This window comes from Ovis canadensis, chromosome X, assembly GCF_042477335.2.
Source record: "Ovis canadensis isolate MfBH-ARS-UI-01 breed Bighorn chromosome X, ARS-UI_OviCan_v2, whole genome shotgun sequence".
Classification (NCBI taxonomy): Eukaryota; Metazoa; Chordata; class Mammalia; order Artiodactyla; family Bovidae; genus Ovis; species Ovis canadensis.
The window spans coordinates 58,026,433-58,042,988 of record NC_091727.1 but is presented as its reverse complement, the minus strand read 5'-3'; the positions used below and the strand labels follow the sequence as shown (position 1 = coordinate 58,042,988).

Here is a 16,556-nt window from a genome sequence, read left to right as displayed (position 1 = left end):
GATATTTCTCCTGGCAATCTTGATTCCAGCTTGTGCTTCGTCCAGCCCAGCGTTTCTCATGATGTACTCTGCATAGAAGTTAAATAAGCAGGGTGACAATATATAGCCTTGACGTACTCCTTTTCCTATTTGGAACCAGTCTGTTGTTCCATGTCCAGTTCTAACTGTTGCTTCCTGACCTGCATACAGATTTCTCAAGAGGAAGTTTAGGTGGCCTGCTATTCCCATCTGTTAAGAATTTCCCACATTTTATTGTGATCCACACAGTCAAAGGCTTTAGCATAGTAAAAAAAAAAAAAAAAAGGAGAAGTAGATGTTTTTCTGGAATTCTCTTGCTTCAATGATCCAGCGGATGTTGGCAATTTGATCTCTGGTTCCTCTGCCTTTTCTAAATCCAGATTCAACATCTGGAAGTTCACGGTTCATGTATTGCTGAAGCTTGGCTTAGAGAATTTTGAGCATTACTTTGGTAGTGTGTGAGATGAGTGCAATTGTGCTGTAGGTGGAGCATTCCTTGGCATTGCCTTTCTTTGGGATTGGAATGAACACTGACCTTTTCCAGTCTTGTGGTCACTGCTGAGTTTTCCAAATTTGCTGGCATATCGAGTGCAGCACTTTCATAGCATCATCTTTTAGGATTTGAAATAGCTCAACTGGAATTCCAGCACCTCCACTAGGTTTGTTCGTAGTGATGCATCCTAAGGCCCATTTGACTTCACATTCCAGGATGTCTGGCTCTAGGTGAGTGATCACACCATCATGATTTTCTGGGTCATGAAGATCTTTTTTGTACAGTTCTTTTGTGTATTCTTGCCACCTCTTCTTAATATCTTCTGCTTCTTTTAGGTCCATACCATTTCTGTCCTTTATCGAGCCCATCTTTGCATGACATGTTCCCTTGGTATCTCTAATTTTCTTGAAGAGATCTCTAGTCTTTCCCATTTTATTGTTTTCCTCTGTTTCTTTGCACTGATAGCTGAGGAAGGCTTTCTTATCTCTCCTTGCTATTCTTTGGAACTCTGCATTCAAATGGGTATATCTTTCCTTTTCTCCTTTGCTTTTTGCTTCTCTTCTTTTCACAGCTATTTGTAAGGCCTCCTCAGACTGCCATTTTGCTTTTTTGCATTTCTTTTTCTTGGGGATAGTTTGCTCCCTGTCTCTTGTACATGTCATGAACCTCCATCCATAGTTTATCAGGCACTCTGTCTATCAGATCTAGTCCCTTGAATCTAGTTCTCACTTCCACTGTAAAATTTTTAGGGATTTGATTTAGGTCATACCTGAATGGTCTAGTGGTTTTCCCCACTTTCTTCAATTTAAGTCTGAATTTGCAAATAAGGAGTTCATGATCTGAGCCACAGTCAGCTCCCAGTCTTGTTTTTGCTGACTGTATAGACCTTCTCCATCTTTGGCTGCAAAATATATATCAGTATATAAGGTTTCTATCTTACATGGATTCTGATGTCCAGTGAGGTATATCTGCTAGCAGAAGACCTTCCCATAGTCAGTGTATTTGGAGTGTTACTCCCCTGTGTTCGTTCTCTGGTATGTGATCATCTGTGATTTCTGGGAAAAAGTTATCCCGTACTCAGCAGATTCGGAAGGTTTCTCCCTAGTATGGATTCTCTGATGTACAACTAGTGGAGACTTCTCAAAGAAGTCCTTTCCACATTCATTAGATTCATATGGCTTCTCTCTAGTATAAGCTCTCTGATGTAAAACAAGATGTGACTTCAGGGAAAAGGTCCTTCCACAGTAAGTACACTCCTAGATAGTATATTCAAAAGCAGAGACATTACTTTGCCAACTAAGGTCTGTCTAGTCAAGGCTATGGTTTTTCCAGTAGTCATATATGGATGTGAGAGTTGGACTGTGAAGAAAGCTGAGTGCTGAAGAATTGATGCTTTTGAACTGTGGTGTTGAAGAAGACTCTTGAGAGCCCCTTGGACTGCAAGGAGATCCAACCCGTCCATTCTGAAGGAGATCAGCCCTGGGATTTCTTTGGAAGGAATGATGCTCAAGCTGAAACTCCAGTACTTTGGCCACTTCATGCGAAGAGTTGGCTCATTGGAAAGGACTTTGATGCTGGGAGGGATTGGAGGCAGGAGGAGAAGGGGATGACAGAGGATGAGATGGCTGGATGGCATCACTGACTCGATGAACGTGAATCTGAGTGAACTCCAGGAGTTGGTGATGGACAGGGAGGCCTGGTGTGCTGCGATTCATGTGGTCGCAAAGAGTCAGACACGACTGAGCGACTGAAATGAACTGAACTGAACCGACACTCATAGGGTTTCTCCCCTGTATGAATTCTCTGATGAATAATGAAAGGTGATTTCTGGGAAAACGTTTTGCCACATTCACTACACTCCTACACTTTCTCTCCTGTATGAATTCTCTGGTGTATAATAAGAGGTGACTTCTGAGAGAAGGCTTTTCCACATTTTGTACATGCATAAGGTTTCTCTCCAGTATGAAGCTTTTGGTGTCCAGAGAGGTGTGACTTCTGGGAAAAAGCCTTCCCACAGTCAGTACATATATAAGGTTTCTCTCCTGTATGAATTCTTCAGTGTCCTATGAGGTGGGACTTCTGGCCAAAAGTTTTCCCATATTCACTACACTTACAGGGTTTCTCTCCAGTATGCATTCTCTGATGGATGACAAGCTGTTTTCTGAGGGAAAGTCTTCCCACATTCAGTACTTTCATAAGGGTTCTCCTCAGTATGAGTTATCTAGTGTATAAAAAGGTGATATTTCTCAGAGAAAGCTTTACCACACTCACTGAATCCAAAGGGCTTCTCTCTGGTATGAAGTCGCTGATGTATAATGAGATGTGTCTTCTGGGAGAAGGCTTTTTGACACTCCAAACATTCGTAAGGTTTCTCTCCAGTGTGGACTCTCTGATGAACAATGAAGAGTGACTTTTGGGAGAAGGCCTTCCCACATTCAGAACATTCATAGGATTTCTCCCCAGTGTGAATCCTCTGATGCACAATGAGGTGTGATTTCTCACTGAAGGCTTTTCCACAATCTCCACATACATACAGTTTCTCTCTAGTATGAACTCTTTGATGTATATCAAGCTGTGACTTCTTAATAAAGCCCTTCCCACACACACTACACTGTGTTTCTTCCCAACGTGAACTTTCTTATACTGAATATGGGCTTGCTTATGATTTATAACTTTTACACATTGACTATGTGCATGGGATTTCATTCCAATGTGAATTTTCTCAGGCACAGAACAGGAAGAACTATAGCTAAGTGGTTTCCCACATCCAAATCGCTCAATGGGGTTCTTTCTTATATAGCTCCTATTACAAGTCAGTGAGTCTAAATTAGATTTCAAGCTCTTTTCACATGAATCAAAGTGATGGAGTGTTTTACTTGAAGGATCAAGGTCTATGCATCCACTGAATATTTTTCCAAATACATTACATTTAGGGCCTGTCTTCTTGGTCATGGTTTCATGGCTGAAGACTGTGATCTGCCTCAAAACCCTGCCTTGGTTTCCTTGATATCTATCTAGCTGACCATCAATATACCAGACTTTAAAGACAGAGTACGATGAATTATCCTTTGGAGCTCTTTCCAGTATCTCCATTTGAAATGAAAGTTCCCTAGAAATGATCTGCTGACAAGAATCAGAGCTTTGCTCTCTACCTGAAAGAAGAAGAGAAAGGTAAAATAGACACCAAAAAGAAAACAAGAATGAACAGACGTTCTAAGAAGGAGGCTGATGGATATTAAAAAGGACAACTAACAAATTTTAAGGAAGACAGGAAGCCACTCATGTCAAGGAAGAAGAAAATGTTCTATAAGCCATTTCCCCAATTCTCACTTACCTGAATAAGTCCTCCTTGACAACTCACTCTCTGTAATCCACGGGTCCTTTCCATGTTCCAACTTGGAGATTATGTCTAGTTTTAAATCTGAACACCCTGTTAAGGAAAACTTACAATTGCCTTGGTCGTGGCAGCTCAGAAACTCGTGAGGAGAAAAAAGGGAACTCCTTTAGCAAAGTTAGATCTTTAACTCTCAAAAATCAATTCCAGATATAGCAAAAATATAAACATAAAAAACTGAAATATAAAACATCCTGTTTGTAGAAAGTCATAAAGGTCATGGTCTTAACATTTCTGAAAGATGAAGAGGACTTGACTCATTGTTATACAGAGAATTTTCCCTTACCCACAGAGACCAGGTGGCTATAGATCTCCAGCATCACATCCCTGTGTAGGGTCTTCTGAGCAGGGGCCAGCTGCTGCCACTCCTCCTGGGTGAAGTCCACAGCCACATCCTCAAATGTCACTGGTTCCTGTAACAGCATATTCTTGTACAATCTGCTCATTCTGATCATTTTTACCACAGCAATACCTGTAGGATGCCTATTTTGTACTTTGTGTGGCATATTTAATGAGAAAAAGAATATGAAACCCTGCCATTAGCAAGAATAGTTAGCAGGACTGAGTAGAGAGCCTAAGCTGCTGCTGCTGCTGCTAAGTCACTTCAGTCATGTCCAACTCTGTGCGATGCCATAGATGGCAGCCCACCAGGCTCCTCTGTCCCTGGGATTCTCCAGGCAAGAACACTGGAGTGGGTTGCCATTTCCTTCTCCAATGCATGCATGCATGCTGAGTCGCTTCAGTCATGTCCAACTCTGTGCGACCCTACGGACAGCAGCCCATCAGGCTCCTCTGTCCACGGGATTCTCTAGGCAAGAATACTGGAGTGGGTTGCCATTTCCTTCTCCAAGAGAGCCTAAAAATAGATGCAAATAAAAGTGGAAAATCTGATACATAAGAAAGGTGGCACTTCATATAAGTATAGAAAAGATAAATTACTCAAAACTGGGTAGTTATCAGAAAGAAATGTAAAGTTGAATTCTCTATTTAATTCTGTACCCATAAAAAAATTTACATCTAACAAAAATTTAAACAGAGAAAAAAGGAAGCCATAAAATAAACACAGGAGAGATGGATTTGCTTTAAAAAAAATCATAATTTTAGAGTGGAGAAGACTTTTCTAACAAAGCATGCTACCAAACACAGGTGCCACAAAGGAAAACTGATAAATTTGACTACTTTCCATACTGCATGGCAAAATATATCATAACTGAAAGAACAAGCAATGAACTGGAGAGAAGATATAGGCACAGCACACAGGATGGACAAAAAGTTAATGTCCTCAATAGAGTGAGAGATTTCCTACAAAGCAAGAATAAAAAGACAAACAACTTAAAAAAATAGTCAAAGGACATGACTACCAATTCACAAAAAAGAGAATGCAAATGGATTCTAAGCATGTAAAATGATGCTTGGCTTTATTTGCATAAAGAGAAATGCAAATTAAAATAAGACATCACATTTCCTTTATATTTTATTGAAGATTGAAGTTGATAAGTCACTGAGTTGGTGACAATGTCAAGCACACTCAAATTGTGGGTATATGCTAGTACAATATATTTTAAGGGCAATTAATTTGGCAATATTCATCATAATTCTACATGTACATATCCTCTGACCAGTGATTCCATTTCTAGAAATGATTCTATATAAATACTCATATACGTGAGCAAAATAGCACATATGAAGATATTGCACTATAGTACTGTTTATAGTAGCAAAAGTATGTAAACAGCCTCATGGGGGATTGGATGAATCAGTTATGCTTCAATCCCCACGAGGAAATACCATATGGAGTCATAAAAAGCAGTAAGGAAACTCTACATAGAGTCACATGCAACAGTCTCTAAAATATATTGTTAAGTGAAAAACACATTCATCCACTCAACAAGCAGTTATTGAGCACCTGCTGAATACCAGGCAATGTCTAAGGACTGGGGATACAATAGGAAAGAAACCTGGTTAAAATACCTTCCCTTGAGGACCTTGCATTCTAGTGAGAACCGACAAAAAGGTTGAGAGATAAATCCCCACCTAGCCAGAAAAAAGTTTTAATGTGTACTTCAAAGTTCATATTACTTATACACAAAAAGCTGTTAGAAAGCAATAAGCAAAAGACAAAGAAGGAAACGGAAGAGTTACAGAGAAACACAAAATGGCGAATACATATGTGAATAGATGCTGATGTTCATTTAATCATTAAAGAAACGCAGATGAAAAGAAGATATAATGCTCAACCATGAAAACAAGCATGAAAAACGCTGATGCTATCTGGTAGTGGAGAAAATATTGGGAAGTAGTCCTCCTTGTAAATGATTTGTAGCTACATGTAGAAGCTGATTATACAGAATAGAATTTAAGAAATACTCTTTACAATTTAAATACGCTTCTTCTCTAACCTAGCATACTTATGTCTAAGAATTTGGCCTATACAAATATACAAAGAAATTTTTATAAGGTTGTTCCCTTATTTATGACTTCACTGCTTTAGAGTTCTGTCTAGACCATGCACTAGCTGTGCCTCAGTCTATTCATCTGAAAAATGGGGACAATAATAGTACCTAGCACAAAGCATTTCTGGGTATATTAGATGAGTTAATCCCATTAGAATTTATTATAATGGTGCCTGGCACACAGTAGCTGTGAATATTCTTATTATAATTCTTACTATTATATATCAAAGAATTTTGAAATTAGGAGTTCATGATCTAAGCCAAAGTCGGCTCCTGGTCTTGTTATTGCGGACTGTATAGAGCTTCTCCATCTTTAAAAAAAAAAAATCAATCTGATTTTGGTACTGGCCATCTGGTGATGTCCATGTGTAGAATCTTCTCTTGTGTTGTTGTAAGAGGGTGTTTGCTCTGACCAGCACATTCGCTTGGCAAAACTCTGTTAGCTTTTCCCCTGCTTCCTTTTGTACTCCAAGGCCAAGTTTGCCTGTTACTCCAGGTATCTCTTGACTTCCTACTTTTGCATTCAAGTCCCCTATGATGAAAAGACATCTTTTTTTGGCGTTAGTTCTAGAAGGTCTTATTAGGTCTTCATAGAACCATTCAACTTCAGCTTCTTCAGCATCAGTGGTTGGAGCATAGACTTGGATTACTGTGATATTGAATAGTTTGCCTTGGAAATGAACAGAGATCATTCTGTCATTTTTGAGATTGCACACGGTACTGCATTTCAGACTCTTTTGTTGACTATGAGAGTTACTCCATTTCATCTTCCCTGGTGGCTCAGACGGTAAAGCATCTGCCTACAATGCGGGAGACCTGGCTTCAATCCCTGGGTCAGGAAGATCTCCTGGAGAAGGAAATGGCAATCCACTCCAGTATTCTTGCCTGGAAAATCCCATGGATGGAGAAGGCCATGGGGTCTCGAAGAGTCAGACATGACTCAGCAACTTCACTTTCACTTTTTTCCATTTCTTCTAAGGAAATCTTGCACATGGTAGTAGATATTATGGTCATCTGAACTAAATTCGCCCATTCCAGTCCATTTTAGTTCACGAATTCCTAAAATGTCGATGTTCACTCTTGCCATCTCCTGTTTGACCACTTCCAATTTATTTTGATCCATGGACATAACATTCCAGGTTCCTATGCAATATTGTTCTTTCCAGCATGGAAATTTACTTCCATCACCAGTCACATCCACTACTGGCTCCGTCTCTTCATTCTTTCTGGAGTTATTTCTCCACTGGTCTCCAGTAGCATATTGGCCACCTACTGACCTGGGGAGTTCATCTTTCAGTGTCCTATCTTTTTGCCATTTCATACTATTCATGGGGTTCTCAAGGCAAGAATACTGAAGTGGCTTGCCATTCCCTTCTCCAGTGGACCACGTTTTGTCAGAACTCTCCACCATCCATCCTGACCCGTCCATCCTGGGTAGCCCTACATGGCATGGCTCATTGCTTCATTGGGTTAAACAAGGCTGCAATTCATGTGACCAGTTTGGTTAGTTTTCTGTGATTGTGGTTTTCAGTCTGTCTGCCCTCTGATGGATAAGGATAAGAGGCTCGTGAAAGCTTCCTGACGGGAGAGACTGACTGGAGGAATCTGGGTCTTGTTCTGATGGGCAGGGCCATACTCAGTAAATCTTAAATCCAGTTTTCTGTTGATGGGTGGAGCTGTGTTCCCTCCATGTTGTTTGGATTGAGGCCAAACTATGGCAATGGTAACCTCCTTCAAAAGGACTTATGTACCCACTGTTTTATTCAGCTCCCCTGACCCCACAGCAGGCCACTGTTGATCCTCGCCTTTGCTGGAGACTCTTGGACACTCACAGGCAAGTCTGGCTCAGTTTCTTGTGGGGAAACTGCTCCTGGTGTGCACAAGGTTTTCTTTGTGCCCTCCAAGAGTCTGTTTACCCAGCCCTGTGGAAGTTCTGTAATCAAATCACACTGGCCTCTAGAGTCAAATTCCCTGGGGGTTCTAAGTCCCTTTGCCAGATCCCCAGGTTGGGAAATCTGTTCCAGGTCCTAGAACGTCCTTAACAGTGCAATAATCTCTTTGGTATTCAAAGCCACATAAGGAAAAGAGAAACCAAAAATTAAGGAGATAGTTGCAAAACACATATCACAAGTAAAAGAGTGGTATCCAAATATATGAAACCAACTCCTACAAACCAGTAAGGAAAAAGCAAGTGATGCAAAATAAAAATGAGCAAAAGATCTGACTAGGCACCTCACAAAATAGGATCTCCAAGTGATCAATGCATATATGAAAAGGTAGTCATCAGGGAAAATAAATCAAAACCTCAGTGTCTGACTCTTCCACTGGAATGCTGAAACCACAAGGGCGGGGATTTTTGTTTATTCATGGATGTATTACTGGTCTAAAAGAGCCACCCATAATGGATCCCAAAGAATCACAACATGACATCCCTACACATTCCCATTCCTGTCCCCATAGAACCTCATCACTCATCTTATAGACCTCCTATTGCTCACCTCACAGATCCCCCATCACCTTCCCAACAGACCCTCCATCACTCATCTCAGGTCCCTCTCACTCACCCTATAGACCTCCTTTGCTCACCCCTTGAAATCCCATCATTCACACTGCTACTGCTGCTGCTGCTGCTGAGTCGTTTCAGTCGTGTCTGACTCTGTGCGACCCCATGGACTGCAGCCAACCAGGCTCCTCCATCCATGGGATTTTCCTCGCAAGAGTACTGGAGTGGGGTGCCATTGCCTTATCTGATCTTTCGCCCTACAGACAGCAATTTTCACCTAACAAATCTCCCATCACTTATCCCCATTAAACTCCCTATTACATATCCCACACATCATTATGCCTGATCCTCCAGACTCCCCTATCACTGTTGTTCACATCATTCAGTCCAAAGGACCCCTCATTAGTCCTTCCACACACCCCTTCGCTGTCCACACAGATGCCTATCACTCAGCTGGGCCCCTCACCTTGGCTCTGCAATCAGGACCCAACATCTTCTCAAGCCAGGCTTGGCTCCCCGCTTGCACAAATGGGCTCAACATCCCTGGAAACTCCCTTCCCCTTCTAGCCTTCCTTGGTGGGTCTGGATGGCGCATCATCTTATCTTCCGTCCACTCAGAACCAGCTGCAGAGCCCAGCTCTGCCAGTAACAAAAATGGTGGAATCAAGGCCTGAGAGATGCTCTGCAGAAGCCTCCTTTCTAGAGCCTCTGGAGAAAGTGAAGAGTGCTTTGACACAATGTTTGTATTCATTTAGGTGCTTAGAGTACACTCGCAGCACACCACTCCTTGCCTAGTGTCATCGCCCTTCTGCGTCCTATTGCTCCTTCCGCAGGTCAGGGTCCACCCGCTCCTGTCACTCACAGTCTGCCATTGGCTCTTTCGAACACAGAGAGGCCCGCCCACTCCTGTCACTCACAGCCTGGACTTAACTGCCCGCATCACTTAAAGTGGGCAGAAGCAGCATTTTGCAGTCCGTATCAAAGTCAAAAGAGTTTAATAGAATCAGAGGTTCAAGGTAAACGCTAAGGGGCATTGATTTTAGAAAATGTAACAAAGGGCTAGATTGAGGTTGGCCAACAGCGGGATTGTATAGTTGAGAAAGGCATAGGTTCTATATTGAGGAGCGCTTAAGGAAGCAAGCAAGCCACCAAGGGGTGACTCAGATGGTAAAGAATCTGCCTGCAGTGCAGGAGACCTGGATTCAATCCCTGGGTGGGAAGACTTCCTGGTGAAGGGAATGGCCACTCACTCCAGTATTCTTGCCTGGAGAATCGTATGGACATAGGAGCTTAGTGGGCTACAGTCCATGGAGTCACAAAGAGTCAGACACAACTGAGTGACTAACACTGGTGGTATAGTATTTAAGAATGTCCTAGGATTCAAGACCTCTAACAGGGTGTATGGGTGGAGAAAACAACAAAAACCTTGCTTTCAAAGTCAAATCAGAAGGGCCCTGATAGTGGAATGTTGGCCCAGTTCCAAAGTCCTTCCAGAGAGGCTTTGGAACTGGAAATGTTAACTGAAACCCAAATTTGAGATGTATCAGAGAAACATTAATAGTGGTATAATTAACAATGACCCACAGCCTATACCAAAGGGGCAATGATGGTGAAAGAGTCAAGCAAGAACTGACTTTAAGCTTACATGTAATGAGCACTTATGACAGAAGCATTAAATGAGGGCTGGGGTTAATGCACATAGGAGAAGAGGCACTAACAATGGAAGAGTTAGCAGATGCTTGATTTTCCGTACACGTCAAAGGAGCACAGATGGGGAGGATTTAACTGAGGCCTGTAGTCATTGTACAGACCCCAGGGAGCAACAATAGGGAGTTAACAGGCTTGAGAAAAGATTCATGCATAAATTGCCCTGATAGTGAAAAAGTGAACAGACCTCCAAGAACAGACCTCTATATATTACCTCCTTGGGTAATATGTAGACACAAGGGGACTGTTAACTACCCTCAACATCCTAGATCCTACATCTAGATCAGAACCCATTAATGGTGGAATAGATAATAGATTCCTGAGTTCAAGGTAAAATCAGAGATTCATTCAGGTTGAAAAAAATTAACAGAGGCCCAGGTTGGAGGACATATAAAGGGATTGTGATGGTGGAATAGCTGGTGGAATAGCTGACGGTGACTGGGATTTGAGGTCACACCAACAGTCATGGATGACGGAAGAGTTAGCAAGGACCTGGTTTGAGTGTTGACCAGGTGGGCATCAATGGTGGAACATTTCAAAGAGCCTATATTATTTTCCTATTGCTGCTGTAACAAATTACTACAAACTTATGTTGGCTTAACACCATAGCTTTGACTACATGGCTTAAACCAACACAAGTTTATTACTTTACAGTTCTGTAGGTCAGAAGTCCAAAATGGGTTTTACTGAGCTGAAATCAAGGTGTCAGCAGGGCTATACTCCCTCTGGAGGCTCTAGGGAGAATCCATTTTCTGGCTTTTTCCAGCTTCCTTACCTCAAGACCCCTTCTCCCATCTTCAAAGCCAGCAGTATAGCATCTTCACATTTTCCTTTGACTGTGACCTTCTGTTTCTATCATCTCACCTCTTTTTCTGACTCTGCCACTCCTCCCTCTCTGTTATCAGGAGCCTTGTGACCCATCTGGATAATCCACAATAATCTTCCCATCTCAAGATTCTTAATCACATCTGCATGCGTGCTCAGTCACTTCAGTCATGTCCAACCCTATGGACCATAGCCTGCCAGGCTTCTCTGTCCATAGGATTCTCCAGGCAAGAATACTGGAGTGGGTTGCCATTTCCTCCTCCGGGGGATCTTTACGACTGAGGGATCAAACCCACATCTCCTATGTCTCCTGCATTTGCAGGCAGATTCTTTACCACTAGCTCCACCCGTGTAAGAAAGCAAAGCCAAGGATTAGGACATGCACATCTTTGGGAGACCATTATTCTGTCTACCATAATGCCTAATTTTGAGGTCAAACCAAAGGGTCGATGGTGGTGGAAAATTTGATTGAGACACAGGGGGAGACAACTGGTAGTAGATCAGGTTTGAATTCAAACTAGATGGGCATCACTGAAGGGCTCAGGCTGTTATGTCAGAATTGTTTCAAAGGCTTAGGTTCAAGACCAGACAAAGAAAATGGTGGAAACCTCAGTAGAGACTCTAGACCAAGATCACAGGAGTATTGAGTGTGGATAGGTTAACACAGACCCAGGTTTAAGGCCTAGAATATAGGTACACTAGTGGTAGAATCCCCTGAAGAAGGAAATGGCAGCTCCTTCCAGTATTCTTGCCTGGAGAATCCCATGGACAGAGGAGCCTAGCAGGCTAATGTCCATGGGGTCGCAAGGAGTCGGACATGACTGAAGCAACATATGCACAGTGGTAGAATACTTAACAGAGCCCTGAGTTTGAGATTAAACCTGAGGGTCACTGATGATTAAAGATTTAACAGGTAGTCAGATAGAAAATAGGGCCATTGGTGGTAAAATCTACAACTGCTATCTGGGTTTAATATACAGATCAGAGAGGGGAACTAATGGTGTTAAGAGACTTGGATTTGATTCACAGATGAGAAGAGGCATTGATGAAGGAAGAAATAAAAAGAGAACTTGGGTTTGGGTTTCATGCCAGACTGAACTGATGATGGAATAGTTACTTAACAGAAACATAAGTTAGATGCTCCAAAAGTGGCTCATTGATGGCAGAAGTATTAACAGAAGCTTGTGTAGAGAGAAAATTTAGCAGAGACCCAGGTGCAAGTCAGACCTGAGTGGCAGTAAAACTGGAAGAGTTAACAGAGGACCAGGCTCAAGGTTCAGATCTGAGGGACATAGACGGTAGAAGTGTAACCCAAGACCCAGATTCAATGTGGACAACAGAGGACACAAAACCTTATGTGTGGTCCTAATTAAAGCTACAACGATATCTTGACTTCAGTGGTGTTATGCAGTGGTAGTTGTGGACTGAATTGAATCCCTCTCCCCTGCCAATTCATATGTTGAAGGCCTAAACCCTGGGTGACTGTATTGGAGATAGGGCCTTTCCAGGAGGTAGTCATGTATGGATGTGAGAGTTGGACCATAAAGAAGGCCGAATGCCAAAGAATTGATGCTTTCGAACTGTGGTGTTAGAGAAAGAGAGTCCCTTGGACTGCAAGGAGATCAAACCAGTCCATCCTAAAGGAAATCAACCCTGAATATTCATTGGAAGGACTGATGCTGAAGCTGAATCTCCAATGCTTTGGCCACCTGATGCAAAGAGCCGACTCATTGGAAAAGACCTTGATGCTGGGAAAGATAGAAGGCAGAAGGAGAAGGGGACGACAGAGGACGAGATGGTTGGATGGCATCACCGACTCAATGGGCATGAGTTTGGGCAAGCTCTGGGAGATGGTGAAGGACAGGGAAGCCTGGCGTGCGGCAGTCCTGGGGGTCACAGAGTCAGACACGACTGAGCAACTGAACGACAACAAGGCTAAATGAGGCTCTAAGAGTAGAGCCCTGATCTGATAGAACTGGTGTCCCTAGAAAAGAGCCAGGGTCACCAGAGATCTCTGTGAGACACCATGTGAGGACAAAGAGAGGAACCATCTGCAAGCCAGGAGGAGAGCTCTCAGCAGAAGCCAAATCCTGCCAGAACCTTGACCGTGGACTTTCTGGCCCCCAGAATTGTGAGAAAATAAATTTCTGTTGTTTGAGCCACCCATTCTATGGTATTTTGTTATGGCAGCCCAAGCATACTAACACAAAGCTTTGTGCATCTTTAAGAGTTCTCTCAAATATGTGAGAAACCAGGCATGACAGAACCCCTGGAAATTAAGAACTTTTATGAAATTAAGAACAAAGCCCTTTTAAAGTATTTTTTGACACAGTAAATAACATCCTTCATTGCATATTCCTGAACCCTAGACCCAGATTTTCTGATCCAGTGGGTCAAAGGTGAGGTCCAATAATCTACAATTATTTTAACTTTTTATTTGGAAATAATTTCAAACTTACAGAAAAAGTTGTAAGAACAGTAATTATATTTACTTCTGAAATATTTGTAAATAAATGCCCCTCAATAAGGCTTCATCGGTGGTGCTAGTGGTAAAGAACCTGCCTGCCAATGCAGGAGACATAAGAGATGTGACCCATCCATTAGATCCCTGGATCAGGAAGATCCCCTGGAGGAAGGCATGGCAACCCACTCCAGTATTCTTGCCTGGAGAATCCCATGGACAGAGGAGCCTGGCAGGCTACAGTCCATAGAGTCACAAAGAGTCAGACACCACTGAAGCATGCACGCCCCTAAATACTAGTGTATTTTCCCTTAAAAGCCAGACATTATTTTCTGTATAACCACACTGTAAAACTCAAGGCCAGGAAATTAACACCAATTTGGAAATATTATCTAATCTGTAAATCTTTTTCAAAATGTGCCAATAGTCCCAATAATGCCCTCATTGGCAAAAAAAAAAAAAAAAATTCTGTTCCCAGGTGCAGTCCAGGATCGTTTGTTGCATTTAACTTGTTACATCTTTCAGTCTTTTTTAAACCTAGCCTTTCTTCATCTTTTATGACATTGATATTTTTGTCAAACTTGGGCAAGTTGTTTTGTAGACTGTCCCTTGGATTCATGCTGATATCTCTGACTCCAATCCGAGCCCACAGTGTTTATTGTAGATTATCTTTTTCCCACATTTGAAATGCCTTTCTCTGACAATGAGAAACATGACTCTTGTTACCTACGATCTATTTGTTTGCTCAAATCTTTATGTAAAGTATTTTCAGAATTCCTAAGATACCACTATGTAAAAACACATTTACATAAACTACATTTGTGTACATTTCTTTTTGCTTTGAGCCTTATTGTATCTGGTCAAAATAAATATTGTTTCTCAAATCGACTCAGGTTAGTTATTTTCTTCCCCATGCCCTTCAGTGTGGTATTATTATTCATTTGTAGGTGGCGCTAGTGGTAAAGAACCCACTTGCCAATGCAGGAGACAAAATAGATGTGGTTCGATCCCTGGGTCATATGATCCCCTGGAGAAGAGCGTGGCGACCCACTCCAGTATTCTTGCCTGGAGAATCCCCATGGACAGAGGAGCTTGATGGGCTACTGTCCATAGGGTCACACAGAGTTGGACTCGACTGAAGCAACTTAACACAGCACAATACACCGTTAGGTTCCATTATTTCTGTTTGTATCCCATTTGGGGTTCCCCTGTCATCCTAGGAGTTTGTTTGTTTTTCTTTTTGCCCCGCAGAGTGTAGGATCTTAATCTCCTGACCAGGGATCGAACCCACACCTCCTACATTGGGAGCATGGAGTCTTAACCACCAGACTGTCAGGGAAGTCCCCTAGTTTATTTCAATGTATTTAGTTTGCAACCACTTTCTTACTTTCCTTATTTTCCCCCTAGAGTCTGTGAAACATGAGTATGATTCTAAGAGTCAAAGCTTCACAAAAAGCTATACTCAAAGAAATACTGCTTCCTGCTCATTCTTAGTTCCCATCCCCACTCCCTTTGGATTACAAATCTCATTCATTATCTCATGTGCAAGCTCAGAGTGAAAGTGCTGGACCCAGGAGAGGGGTTCTCTGTGATGCTATGCTCCAGCTCCCTTCTGCAGTGAATGTCTCAAAAGTCTTGATTGCAAATATCCCTGACTACTGGATTCCCTGGATGTGCTGAAGGATGGGAGGGTTCACCTGAGCTCTTGGTTGTGAGCTTATTCAGTCTAAGGATTGAGCAGTTTCATTATTTTATTTAATTTCAGTTTAATAGAATCCTGGATGCTAGTGTGGCCAATATTTCATTATTATTTCTAGAGTACTTGCTAAAATAGTAGGAAATAAAAGGCTACAGAAATTTTTTTCTAAGAAACATGAATTACAATTATCCTCTAAATAAAATCTAGTTAATTATACAAGAGGAACTTAAAAAATTTTGTTTTGCAAAAGCAGAAAAGTTACTGTTATCAAAAAAGAGAAAATCTTCATTACAAAACCCTGCAACATGAGGTGCAGAGGGCTGAGCAGATACTGAGATTTCCTCATCCCTCGCTGCCTCCCAGGTGGTTGATGTCACATCTCTGGGGGTGGTATGCAGTGAATTGTTTCATTCAAGGCTGGAAGTAAATGATACACTGGTGACCTTAGCACAGTGTCTGGATCCTGCTGGGGTCCCAAGATATGACAACAACAGGTGCTTAAATACAATGTCACTGGCCCTGTTTGTGATTGTATTAGGGTTTAGACATGGGCTCCAGATGCTGTTAGACAAGAGGTAGAAAGGAACTAGATATCAAATTATCAACATCTGTTGGATCATAGAGGAAACAAGGGAATTCCATAAAAAGTTGAAATACTTCATTGACCGCGCTAAAGCCTTTGACTATGTGGATCACAACAAACTGTGGAAAATTCTTAAATTTTTGGAATACCAAGCCACCTTACCTACTTCCTGAGAAACCTGTATGCAGCTCAATAAGCAACAGTTAGAACCAGACGTGAAAACAACAGACTACTTCAAAATTGGGAGAGGCATATGTCAAGGCTGTATATAGTCACCTTGCTTATTTAACTTATATGCAGAGTACGTCATGCAAAATGTTGGGCTGGATGAAGCTCAAGCTGGAGTAAAGATTGCTGGGAGAAATATCAATAACCTCAGATATGCAGATGACACCACCCTCATGGCAGAAAGTGAAGAGG

At 42.0% G+C, this 16,556-nt stretch overlaps 1 protein-coding gene across 1 annotated transcript in view; it reads right to left on the bottom strand.

The window, feature by feature from the left end:
• Nucleotides 1-16,556, bottom strand: part of ZNF630 (zinc finger protein 630) — a 29,634-nt gene that overhangs the window by 8,973 nt on the left and 4,105 nt on the right. Inside the window, 7 exon segments of the mRNA XM_070291188.1 lie at nucleotides 1,360-1,764; nucleotides 2,270-2,669; nucleotides 2,671-3,145; nucleotides 3,148-3,663; nucleotides 3,846-3,941; nucleotides 4,192-4,318; nucleotides 9,328-9,500. Coding sequence (XP_070147289.1) covers nucleotides 1,360-1,764; nucleotides 2,270-2,669; nucleotides 2,671-3,145; nucleotides 3,148-3,663; nucleotides 3,846-3,941; nucleotides 4,192-4,318; nucleotides 9,328-9,500 — 2,192 coding nt within the window.